Raw genomic sequence first — 13,057 nt, forward strand, 5'->3', positions numbered from 1 at the left:
GCAGTATGTGTGGTGGTTCGTATTGGGTCTGATTGGTTTTAATCAATCCGTATAACTTTTCGCGTTGTGCCCTAGTCTTTCAGCAGTCAAGCCCTTGGACCGTGTTTCTCTCTGGATGAGTTGTCTCCACTTCCTTGATGATGTGAGGCTGAAATTGATACCGTCTTTTCTCCTTCTCGGGTTTTCTAAAGTTAGTAACTCGTTCCGTCTCCTTCTCCAGGAGCAATATGTGTTTATCCACGATGCAATCCTGGAAGCCTGTCTTTGTGGAGACACCTCTGTGCCTGCTTCCCAAGTTAGGTCTCTGTATTATGACATGAACAAACTGGATCCACAGACAAACTCCAGCCAGATTAAAGAGGAATTCCGGGTAAGTGATGCCTGAGGGAGGGGCACTGTACAGTGGCTTGCTCCTCAAGAAGGATTTCAAGGTCAGCACCTGAGTGAGCCCTGGAACCACAAGGTTCCTCAGCCTCCACAGCACTGTTGGCATTCAGGGCTGGGTAACTCTTGTTGGCATGTGCTGTTCTGTAGGATGTTTAGCAGCAACCCAGAGCTCTACCCAGAAGACATCTACAGCATCACCACCACACAAAAACATATGTGAGAGCTACTAGTTTAACCACCATTTCCACCCCTCCCCTCTGAAAGCAGATGCTGAGTAGTCCCCAGCACTACTCCTTGTCCACAGCATAGCCATGGCTCAGTCATACCATGGAAGTGTATGTTAAGAAGACTTTCCAACCAAGAGCTCTCCATTGTATTCCTCACATTTGCATTTTGTCCAAATGTACCTGACTCAAGGCCAGACTCTTCCCCCACCTCTGACCTCCCAAATCCCCAGGTGTCCCACTCCAGTGGGACTTGAGGACTCTTAATCCTATGAACCTACAATGGCCCTTAGGCCTCTGCCTCTGGCCCCTGTGTGTGATGGGCACTGTTTGTGGACAAAATCCAAGAAACGAAAAAAATAAAACTCAAACAGTGGAGGGTTGGAGAGGAGAGGGGAAGGGACAGTCTTGCAGTCAGCCACAGGAAGTTTGCGTCTTCCCAGCGCTGCACATGGGAGGAGTCCGCCACCTAGCCTTCTTGCCCTCCTGTGCCTTTCTTTTCTCACGTAGACCCTAAACATGGTGACGCCGACACTGCGAGTGGAGGACTGCAGCATCGCTCTGTTGCCCCGGAACCATGAGAAAAACCGGTGCATGGACATCCTGCCCCCAGACCGCTGCCTGCCCTTCCTCATCACCATTGACGGGGAGAGCAGCAACTACATCAATGCCGCCCTCATGGACGTGAGTGCCCCACTTCCCGGGTGGGTCCGTGGCTGGGGCAGCTGGGGGACTGCAGAACAGGCGTGGGTCTTCCCCTTCTGATCTTTCACTCTTTTGTTTTTTAAGACACAAACTTTTTTTCCAACAAAAAAATAGATTTCAGATTCCACATATGTTTTTGTGTCAGGGCTGATATCCTTGGTTTCTCAGAGACCACCAGGTAGAAGTATCAGTAAATGCAACATGGCACAGTTGCCCGCTGAGTGCTGAGACTTTTAACCTGCTGGTCAGGGAGCAGGGGACAGCTGTGAAGTCACCATGGCAGGAAAATGGGTTAATAGGTTTGCAGCATTATTTTAGTTCCTTTTCCTGTAATGTAGCCTGTAGTTAACATGGGGGAAAGCACAGCTGTCAGTCTGTTTACTTGTTGCTGTTCAGTTGATGGAAAGAGTGAATGAGTGTGTTCTGTACTAAAAAAAAAAAAACGGAAAATGTTAATTGTGTTGGTGTCATCTCATAAAAGGTACCTAAACTTGTTTGAAGCTCTTTAGAGCTGTAAAAGTACATGTATTCTTTATGCCAGATATAAGAACACCATCACACCATCACACCATCACACATACAAATTGCTAGCAAACAAGTTTTAGAAAAATCAGAACTTGGCCGGGCGCGGTGGCTCACACCTGTAATCCCAGCACTTTGGGAGGCCAAGGCGGGTGGATCATGAGGTCAAGAGATCAAGACCATCCTGGTCAACACGGTGAAACCCCGTCTCTACTAAAAATACAAAAAAATTAGCTGGGCATGGTGGTGCGTGCCTGTAATCCCAGCAACTCAGGAGGCTGAGGCAGGAGAATTGCCTGAAACCAGGAGGCGGAGGTTGCGGTGAGCTGAGATCGCGCCATTGCACTCCAGCCTGGGTAACAAGAGCGAAACTCCATCCCAAAAAAAAAAAAAAAAAAAAAAGAAAGAAAGAAAAAGCAGAACTTTTAATTACATTCAATTTTAAAAGTAAAGTTAAATTTTCTCCATCAAGATAATTGTGTATAGATTAGATATTGCTTTTCTACCAGAAATACTTTAAAAGTTGATAAGAGACACTATTTAAGCTTTCTTGGTATCAAAACAAGACTTTTATCGCTATTATTCTGCAGAGAAGTTTATATTTAGTCTATGTTGGTGTTGACAATGGTGACAGAATTCAACAACTGTTAAACATGTTCAGTGTTTCGTGCCACAAGCTTCCTGCCGCATGAAATAGCTTCTTCCTTTCCCATTTTCCTGAGTATATCTGGAGCATTCTTGTTTGTGTTTGCAGAGCTACAAACAGCCTTCAGCTTTTATAGTCACCCAGCATCCTTTGCCAAACACAGTGAAAGACTTTTGGAGACTGGTCCTGGATTATCACTGCACATCCGTAGTTATGCTAAATGATGTGGATCCTGCCCAGGTGAGACCCAGACTTCTTACAGTCAGAGCTAGTGCCAGAGCGTCAAATTCGTCTGCACACTGAGTTTGTTTGCACCTGAGAAATGCAGGCCCTGGTGCTAGTTGAAGTTGAGAACTGGGGATGCTAAACACAAAGGTTAAAAATCAGGTGGAATTAGGGGTTAGAAAGTCAGTTGAAACCAGAAATATAGGTTGAAACCATAGATGGTTGAGGTGACAGGACAAGACAGGGCCAGAAGTTGGGCCATTCCTAAAAGATGGAAATACTCACTGGAGGTTTACAAGGTCATAGACCAAGTCAAAGCTCAGCAGGAACCTGAACATTGCAGAGCCAAAAGCAAAGCAAGTAAACCAGAGGACAGTGTAGACGGGAAGACAGCATTTGACACAGCCGCTGATCACATTCCTGGAGTGGCTGTGTGCTTCCTGGCATGGCTCACCGAGAGCCTACAGGTAGAGATCGTCATGCAGGGTGACAGTGTCAGGGTGACAGCAGAGACAGGCAAGCAATTTTAAGACACACAAATTAGTTTCCTCAATGATTTGATAAAGATATTAAAGTGAAATAAAACTGGAACTTGGAGATAAGAGAAGTTTGAAATGATAAATGGGGCTTTTGCGTATTTCCTCTTAAACGTGAAAGAGAAAGAATTGGACGTTGATGACTCAATATTAGTAATGGGGTTAGATGCATTTTCTTGAAGGAAGTTGTTAGGCGAGCATTAGCACAGTGGCCGTTTAGGAGATGAATTTATTGCTTTGGGATGTGCCTATACCAACCATAGACAACCACCATGACAGTAGGCATTATGGGAAATTTGACCTTAGCATGTTTTAAGAAAAACCTTGTTCTGGAACTGAATTAATTTCCTATGCAGTAGACACAACAAATTCTTTCTTTTTCTTAGAAAATAAAAAAGGTCTGAAGCATCTCAGCATCCCAACTGGACATGATGGCAGGATTTTTCCTTGCTATAATCTGTTTTCTGCCATCATCCATCCATAAATGGCGTGGACATTCAATTCTATAAGGTTTTTAATTATGTCTGAGGCACTGCATTATATAGCTGAAGCTCTTGACTGAAAGCTAGTTAATGAAATAATAATGATAATCTTTGTTCTTATCCAGTTCTTTTGGCTTAAGAGCTTAAATATTTTAGAACGCTTCCCCACTGATGCTCTGAGAAGGTTAGATTACAGTCATTTGTAAAGACAAGCAGACACCATGACTTGAGAAGCTTCAGAGACCCAACTCAGAATAGAACCAAGGATCCCAGTTTTCTAACTTACAGTGGCACGACTGAAATTTCACTAATTCTAGAATCTTAAGTCACAGACACTTATAGAATAAGGGCTTCTTCCTTATTTAGAATCATTGTGGTTTTTTTTTTTCTAATGTAAATCCTGAAATGCAATGATATTTTTGTTCATATTAGTGAAGAAGACATCAGTGATTCTACTGTGTTCTTTTTGAACAACTGCATTGGAATTCTAAAGCTGCATTCTCAACCCGAACTATCTGGATTCAAACCAAGCCTTGGCTGGCTTGTGGGTAGGAGAGACAAAAAGACTCCAGTTCTATTCAGCAGACAGAGCTGATTTTCAGAGTGAGAGAAAAGAGGCTCCTGGGATTCAGTCTTTTAGCGAACACTAAACTGAGCATTTGAACGTAAAGTCTTTGCAATTGCACAAGAATAGCACTCAACTATTTTAAGTATTTATAAGTCTGGTTCATGGACGTGTTATGCACCATTTAAGCCATTTTCTACATGGTTTACTTGGGCAGAGCATAGAATGCAACATGCTAAGAGGCAGGCACAACCCACATCATTCATATTTCTTTGGTGTAAGTGGCGAGCTTTTGGTCAGGAGCTTGAATGGAGAAAGCAAGCAGAAAGCAGAGTAAGCTCAGGCAGTAGAAAAATGGGCAGAACGGTTCAAATGTACATGTTACAGCTTTTATTCACATCTCGGCTTCCCATCATATGCCTATTAATTTTAACAGTCGGTACCCTGGGGCATCAAAAAGAAAATAAACAGCAGCATGCTATTATTTGACAAGGCAGTTTTATAACCTGTCACCAGGAAGTGCTGGTGAGGAAGGAAAAATTTCATGGAAGCATTATTTAAAAATAAATAAACGTAATTTGAAAAATATTATCAGCTTAGTTAACATAAAAAAACACCCTTAGTTACCCTACTTTCATTCTTGCTTATAAAATCCCAACCTTAACTGTTCTTTGATAGAGACAGAGAGAGATTGCTGTTTTGGTTGACACGCGGCTAACTGAAAGCTGTCCTACAATCTTAGGTATAAATCAACCTTTGCAACCTTTGACAATGAGATTTTAGATCCTTTGGAAAATAGAAATCATTTAGAAAAAGAAATTTAACCAGTGGATTCTCCCTTTCTGGCACATCATTCTGCATAAAACTAGGTGGTGCTTTTCCTCTGCTCTTGGCCCAATATAGAAACAGATTGTATAATAAAGTGGTTCTCCCATTGCCTCTCCATAGGCCAAATGTCCCTCAGCTAAATGAGAACGATAAAAGTTAGATGCTACTCAAAAAAGATTGGGATAAGTCCCAAAGGAAGTGTAATTTCAAACTTTAAATGCCTATTACAGTTTCGGGGCTTTAAAAGGGTTTTTGAAGAGAAAAGATCTTAGCAGTTCTTCCTTCCTGTTTCCAAGGGTAGGAATTTTGTGGGGTCCTGGCTAATAAGCCACCATGCCCAGCACCACTCCTGCTGCACTGAGTTGTGCATTTATATTCATGCAAAAGTTCTAGTTACCCAGTATCGCCAATACCTAGAGTTTGAGGCTCTAGGAAATTGTGTTTTTAGTTAGGCTCCTTCCAGGTAAAACAGCAAAGCGTTTATTCTTATCACAACAGATTTGCTAGATCTGAGTTGTGAGAGTCTGGACTGGAACATGAAAATGCAACCCAACAATGTTATCGGTTCCAAAGCTTGTCACAAAATAGCCTTATTCCCGATGGTGATTCTAAATCCCCACGCAAGCCCAGCTAGCAGAACATGGAAATTTGAGCATTAAGAGGTGTGTAGCCATCTTGAGTACCTTACATCCTGAGGTGGCACCTCTCCCCGGGGCCTGATGAGAGTTCCTTTCAATATGCAAAAGGGCACATGGCGACTGCTATCCACTCTTTGGAAAGCAGAATTACTCATGGCTAAAGGTTCTTTCTGAGAAAATGAAGGAAAAAGTCCTAGGAAAAGGACAAGTGGAGCTGAGGAATCAGCCAGCAAGGCAGTCTAAAGGCCTACCTTGCTGAGAGGAAAAGAAAGAAAGAAAAGAAAAAGGGAGTCAGTGAAGTCCTCGGAATTCCTGAATGATTTCTCCAAACACAGCATCTCACACCTGTAATCCCAGCACCCTGGGAGGCCGAGGCAGAAGGATCACTGGAGAAGAGGGGTTCAAGACCAGCCTGGGCAATGTAGCGAGATCCCTGTCTCCCCCAAAATACAAAAATTAGCCAAGGATGGTAACGCACACCTGTGGTTCCAGCTACTTGAGAGGTTTAGGTTCAAGGATCACTTGAGCCCAGGAGTTCAAGGCTGCAGTGAGGCATGATCACACCACTGCACTCCACCTGGGAAGACAGAGTGAGACCCTATCTCTTGAAAGAAAAAAAAAAAAAAAAGATTACAAATATCAATACTAATCCTTATCCAAACTGTTAGGAACAAATTTCCTCTTATAATTAACCTTTGTTTCTTTGTTTTGAATTCAGTTGTGTCCACAGTATTGGCCAGAAAATGGAGTACACAGACACGGCCCCATCCAGGTGGAATTTGTCTCTGCTGACCTAGAAGAGGACATCATCAGCAGGATATTCCGTATTTACAATGCAGCCAGAGTAAGAAATGAGCCTATCGTGCTTACAATTATGGTTTCATTTATTTTCTCACTCACTGAATGTTTAGAGTACTCACTCCATGTCATTCACTGTTCTAGGAGTTTGGAATATGTCAGTGAACCAAAAAAAAAAAAAAACATAGATTACTGACCTTATGGAGTTTGCATTCTAATGGGAGCAGTGTTTAGAAAGTAATGATACTTATTAAAGCACAGTAAGGCAGACTTTGTTCAGGACCATCACAACAGGTGCTGGGACCTCTGTCACAGGACCTTGCAGTGGGCGAGGGAGAGTGGGCTCAACTCCAAGTATATAACCAACAGCCAGGGTGGGGACGTGGATGGAAAATTACCAAGGGGAGGCATCAAGAAGAGTAAGATGGGTTCTGGCTAAACGGACCTAACGGGATTCCCTATGAAGGCAGGCCAGGTGACCAGACATACCTGGGTGATGGTGGAGGATGAGGAACCTGATCAGATATCACATGTGATCAGATATTGAAGGTGGGGGGTTCTTGCCACAGCGACTTAGCAGAAATTGCCAAAACTGGATTTTACAAGCAAGTTCATGGATGGGCCTAGGAGAAGGTTCAGGAGCCTGGGGAAAATTTGGTCAAGCAAAGAATTGGTATCAGAAAACAGACAATAAATAACAGATAGAATAATAGATGTAGTAAGTTAGGAAGTGACAAATGCTGCAAGAGAAGAAGTCAGGGGGTTAGTTAGAAAGTGCCAGGGCCTTTCTCAGCAGGAGCGAGCTCTGTTGTGAGCATGTGCGCCCCGTGAACCAAGACGGAGGAGGCCAGGGAGCACCACAGCTCTCTGGAGAGGCAGCTTTCCAGGCAGAAAGACGGGTCAGCACAGAGGCCCCAGGGTAGGGCTTGCATGTAAGCGCTAGGATGGCAAGGAGGTGGCATGGCCCAGACTCAGTAGCTTATGGAGTGAGCAGTTCACCTGGAAGAACAGTAGCTCAGGGGCCCCGGGTGGAAGGGCCTGGCAGTCACTGTTAGCATTTGGATTTTTGCTTTGAAGGAAATAAGGAGCCATTACAGGGTTTTGAGTGCCAGAATCCTACGGTGTAATTTACATTTTAAAAGGAGCACTCTGGCACCTGCATTGAGAATAGATTGGAGGAGAGAGGCATCAGGAGGCTGCTGAGATAATCCCTGTGAGAAATGACAGTGATGGGAGAAGACATCCTGGGTGAGGTGGGAGAGAGCAGGGGTGGAGGTGATGAGAAGGGGGAGGTTCTGATCTTTTTTGCAGGTAGAGCCAGCATGATCCCAGGGAATGGAGGGGACTCTCAGGGTTCCTGTCCTGAGAGCTAGGATGATGGAGTGGACACTGACTGCGCTGTTGTCCAGGCTGCTGGTGTAACAGGATTGTTTGGGGGTGGGGGCATCATGGACAGAGGATCGGGAGCTCAATTGTAGACACAGTAGGCTTGGGGTGATTGTTAGGTCCTTAAGTGGGAATATCAGGTGGGTCTTTGAAAATATAAATTTATGACTTATTGGGACATTGGTGATGTCTAAAGCCATGAGCCTGAATGAAATCAAATGAGAGGAAGAGGAAGCACCCTCAGGATTGAGCCTGGGGGCTTCTGTCAGCAAGAGGTCTGGGAGAAGGGGAGACTGAGGCAGAGAGAGAGGGAGGGACTGCTGTGGGAGAAGGACCAGCCAATGAGGAAAGCGTGTTGACAAGAAGAGAGTGTCACCCATGTCAGATGCCGCTGAAGGCCACAGAAGATTCAGTCCAAGTGATTTAGCCATGGCCAGAGTATAGCTGTTTTTATGTTTCTACCATAAGCTAAGTAACACTTTTTTGAATTCTGCAATTCCATTTCATTATGACTAAGGATTAATTAACTGTTGCTATCTTAGCAAGATTGAACATCAATAAGCAAAACCATATTATGCTCATAGGAAGCAATGTTCTCATCTTCACACTGAGCTCACAGACATCTCCAGGTTATAAATTGTTACCTGTAATTGAAGTTATTTTACCACTTAACATTACCATGGGGTCAGTTCCGCTGTGTTATTTTTCTCTTGGCTTTTGCAGAATGGGAAGCATTCTGCCTCACTCGTATTTGTCTGGCCTGTCATTTAAAACACCTGGTTGTTTTCAACTGCTTGAGATTAAAAACCATAACTCTTCAGGCCAGCAGAAGCCACCTGGGTAATTTGTAGGCACGACTCGCCTTTAATAATGGGAAGATCAAGTAGGTGGAATCAGCCCACCGGAATTCAGTAACGTCAATAATGCCTGTTTTCTTTCCACTCCCCAATTGTTGCTTGGTTCTTTGTAGCCCCAAGATGGATATCGGATGGTGCAGCAATTCCAGTTCCTGGGCTGGCCAATGTACAGGGACACACCGGTGTCCAAGCGGTCCTTCTTGAAACTCATTCGCCAGGTGGACAAGTGGCAGGAGGAGTACAATGGCGGTGAAGGCCGCACCGTGGTGCACTGCTTGTAAGTGCTTGGCAGAGCTCTTAGTTTCAGAACGGCCAGACCCCACACTCACTCTGGCTTCCTATTTCTGTCTTTTGTTTCACTAGAAATGGAGAAGAAATAAGGAGGTCTTAGTGAAGGGGTGATCATGACACTCAGTGAAGGATTAGTTGGCTTTTCAGGAAGCAGGATATGGACGTTTTGCATTTGGATAGTGTCACTGCTGTATATGCAAGCACTGACCTTTTTGATTAGGACCCCCTCCCCCACCAAAAAAAATCACTGGTTCTTGAGAGCTAATCGTGATGTGTTCAGGAATTTTCTGAGCTGGGTCTTCAACTGTTGGTAACTTGAATTCATCCGTGGTAGAAGGATTTACATCATGGAAATCAACAAATGCTACAACTCGGGACTCCTTCTCACCAGCCAAAGCCAGTTTACCATCACATTACTTGATTATTCTATTGGAAATCATATCAGAGGTCTTAATGGAACTGGTGTGTGTGTGCGCGCATGTACATTCTTTTTAGGAGAATGTCTATATTGGGAGGATTTGGTTACAGCCAGTGTCCCGAAAATGGGGCTTCCAGGCCAGCAGGTTTTGCAGGTGCTAAATGTGGGCACCCTGCTACACATGGCTCCCAGCCTTACCTGCACATTGAGATGTTGGGGAGTTTTAAATGAAAAAAAAAAAAAAACCCACACCCAGGCCACACCCAAACCAATTAAATCAAAATATCTGGGAGTGGGGCCCAGACATGGGTGTTTTTGAAATGCCTAGGTGATATCAATGTGTTGAGATAATAAGGTTGAGAGACACTGAATAGAGAATGCCATGCTTCTCAAAGCACTTTCACCTGCATTTTCTCATGGGCAGTGATATGTAGCTAATCAACCAGCTGGAATCGGCTTAATGGAACAGGCAATTTAAAAGTCATGGCAGTTAAAGAAGACGTTTAGAGAATTTGTGGAAATTTAAAATATAAGCGTATATCGCTTTTCAGTGAAGTACATTAGAAGTACACAATGAGATCTCTCTTAAATTGAAGGCAAAATAAAATTTTACTCTGGGTAGATCAAGCCTAGTTAAAATTGCAGACCTGGCTCAGGGCTTGGGTTACTCTCCAGTCAGTGCCCTTCTCTGATGCAATGCTGCTTCCTCCCCTGGTCCTGCTAGGTCTTCCTGGAGGTCTCCCTGGAAGCCCAGGACTCTGCCTGCCTCTCAACAATCAAAACGTGGTAGTGTCTCATCCTGCAGGAAACTGATTTTCCCTTGGAAAGAGCCTTAGGAACCTACCCACCCACACTTGTCCTCAACCAGAAGTCCCAATCTTTTTTTTTTTTCTTTTTTGAGACTGAGTCTTGCTCTATTGCCAGGTTGGAGTGTAGTGGCAGGATCTCAGCTCACTGCAACCCCCACCTCCCGGGTTCAAGCAATTCCCCTGTCTTAGCCTCCTGAGTAGCTAAGACTAGAGACGCGCACCACCATGACCAGCTAATTTTTTGTATTTTAATAGAGATGGGATTTCACCATGGCTAGGATGGTCTTGGCCAATCTTTTGTCCTCTAAAAAGGAGTTTATTAACCTCACCTTTCTCTAGTTGCTGTCATCCCCCTTTATTCTCAGGAACCCAGTGCATTAGAAAATCACCATCAACAAAATCACAAAAAAATTCCTTAGCAGTCCACATCCCTATTTTTATTTCTCTTCAATGCAGATCCAACCTCTGATGAGAATAAAAGGCTCACACTGAGATGATACAATCCCAGCAAAGAATATTGACATTGTCGTTTGTTTGTATCAGATATGTCAGGTTTTTCTAAAATACTAAAAATAGTTTGCAGATACCCATGCCTGCATCTGGAGAGCCCCAGCATCTGGAGCTAGACGTGTAATGCATCTTCCCCCTTGGGATTAGTAGCTTTCTAAAAGGGTCCGTGCTTTAACCCACAGCACTAAGTTACTAGTGACTAGAAGAAGTTGAGGCACCAGGACAGGCCTAAGAGGAAGACATAAAGACCCCTTAAATCACTGCACCTTGTCAACAGCACTCTTCCCAGAGACAGCTATGACCACAGAACTCAACAGTGACATTGCTAATTCATGTAAAACCTAAAACCATCGGCTGTTCTTCGCAGTGGATGGTGGGAGGGAGGCGTCCATTGTTTCTTCTCCCCTGCTTGTGCAGCATCGCTTACATTTTCCGCCGAGAGAACTTTGATTATTCTTTGGAACATTATCTCCTCTCTAAAGCCCTGCCTTGGTTCTTGTGGGGCTGCCTCTTGCTCTCTTAGCATCAAGGTGGGCATGAGACCCAGGCCTGGTGAGAATGTTTATTTTTGTTTACATTTTTATGTCTAAATCTAAGGGTTTTTTCTTTTTTTTTTTTTTTTTTAGCTATAAGGAACAAAGTTAGTTTACATTGGCATCCCCCAGTATTGGCCAGGAAAGAATGCTTTGAAACCACTGCAGTGTTCCTCTCAGAGGCAAGAGCATGGCATTCAGTGTAGTGTAGCGCCACCTAATGGCTGTGGGTGGAGCGTTCCCGCCCGAGACAAGACGGAGGTGCTTTGAAGTGAATGGTTGGTTCCTTGAGCCACAGATACTCAAGGTATGCAAATAGGGAGTGTTTTTTCTTTATACATGTCTCCCAGCTAATAAAACTAGATTAAATGGATAGAAATAAGATTTCACACTTTACAACTCTTGATGAAAATAACGGATTAGACAGTGGTCTTCAACAGCTGCTAAACGCGTTAGATGCAAAGCTGATGGGAAAAGCGGTGTCATGTTAGTGCACGATAGAAAACAGCTGATCTTCTGATTAGCAGAAGAGACAGTCCAGGATCAGAGCCACACCTCAGCATCACCTGACTTACAACAAAGATTGCAACACAGCACTGCAGTGGGTGGGGAAGGCTGTCTGGACACAGTGGTCCCCCTCACTCTGTGTACAGAAACCCCTTCCAGACAGATGGTAGACCAAAAGGGGAAAGTGAAACAACGGAGCTTCTAGAAGAAACCATAGGAGAAAATCTTCATGACGACAGGTAGATTTGTTCAACAGAACACTAGCCTTAAAAGAAATACTGACAAATTGGACCTTCATTAAAATTAAGCTGTTCTCTTCATCAAAGCACTTCAATAAGAGGGTGAAAAAGCAAGACAGTGGGAGGAGAGTTTCATAATACATCTAGGGCCACAATGTCTAAGAACTGCTGTACTGCAAGCCAAAAGGAAAATGATAGACAACTCAGCTTATTAAATGGGCAGAAAATTTGATAGGTACTTCATTGAAGTAAAAAAAAGGTGTCCCAAATAGCAGGTGAACATAGCAAAGTTAGTCAACATTATTAGTTTTTAGGGAAATCCATATTCAAATCAGGATCAGATAGCCACTATGTACTCACCAGAATGGCTGAAATTTTAAAGACAGACAAATAAATTATAATCCCAAGTGTTAGTGAAGCTGTGGAGTAACTGGAACTCTTATACACAGTAAGAAGGAAGTAAATACTGTACAGCCATTTGGGAACTGACAGCATTTCCTAAAGCTAAACATATACACACACTGAGGCTGAGCTCTTCTGTTCTTAGAGAAATGACTACCGAAATACATCATCTACCGAAAGATAAGCTTATCAAAGGTTTAGTCATAATATTTAAAAACTGGAAACAGCCCAAACATTCATCAGCTGCTGGATAAATTGTACAGTAGTATATTCATTCAGCAGAATTCTTCTTAGCAATATAAAAGAATAAACTACCGCTACAACACTATGGGTGATTCTCATGTAGACAACGCAGAATGAAATAACCCAGTCTCAGAAGAAGACATACGGTATGGTCCCATTTACACAAAGTTGAAAAACAGGCAAAAGCAGTTGATGATGCTAGACTTAAGAATGGATTATCTTGGCCAGGAGCAGTGGCTCACGTCTGTAATCATAGTACTTTGGGAGGCTGAGGCAGGCATATCGTGAGGTCAGAAGTTCAAGACC

At 43.6% G+C, this 13,057-nt stretch overlaps 1 protein-coding gene across 17 annotated transcripts in view; it reads left to right on the forward strand.

The window, feature by feature from the left end:
• PTPRM (protein tyrosine phosphatase receptor type M) overlaps nucleotides 1-13,057 on the forward strand; it is an 858,282-nt gene that overhangs the window by 829,771 nt on the left and 15,454 nt on the right. For all 17 annotated transcript variants that reach the window (XM_017543961.2, XM_017543962.2, XM_017543951.2 and 14 more), the window contains 5 exons: nucleotides 221-370; nucleotides 1,122-1,295; nucleotides 2,593-2,724; nucleotides 6,477-6,602; nucleotides 8,913-9,076. In XM_017543961.2, coding sequence (XP_017399450.1) covers nucleotides 221-370; nucleotides 1,122-1,295; nucleotides 2,593-2,724; nucleotides 6,477-6,602; nucleotides 8,913-9,076 — 746 coding nt within the window. The remainder of the gene's footprint in view (nucleotides 1-220; nucleotides 371-1,121; nucleotides 1,296-2,592; nucleotides 2,725-6,476; nucleotides 6,603-8,912; nucleotides 9,077-13,057) is intronic.

Source organism: Cebus imitator, unplaced genomic scaffold (genome assembly GCF_001604975.1).
Source record: "Cebus imitator isolate Cc_AM_T3 unplaced genomic scaffold, Cebus_imitator-1.0 Scaffold162, whole genome shotgun sequence".
In the NCBI taxonomy this organism is placed as follows: domain Eukaryota; kingdom Metazoa; phylum Chordata; class Mammalia; order Primates; family Cebidae; genus Cebus; species Cebus imitator.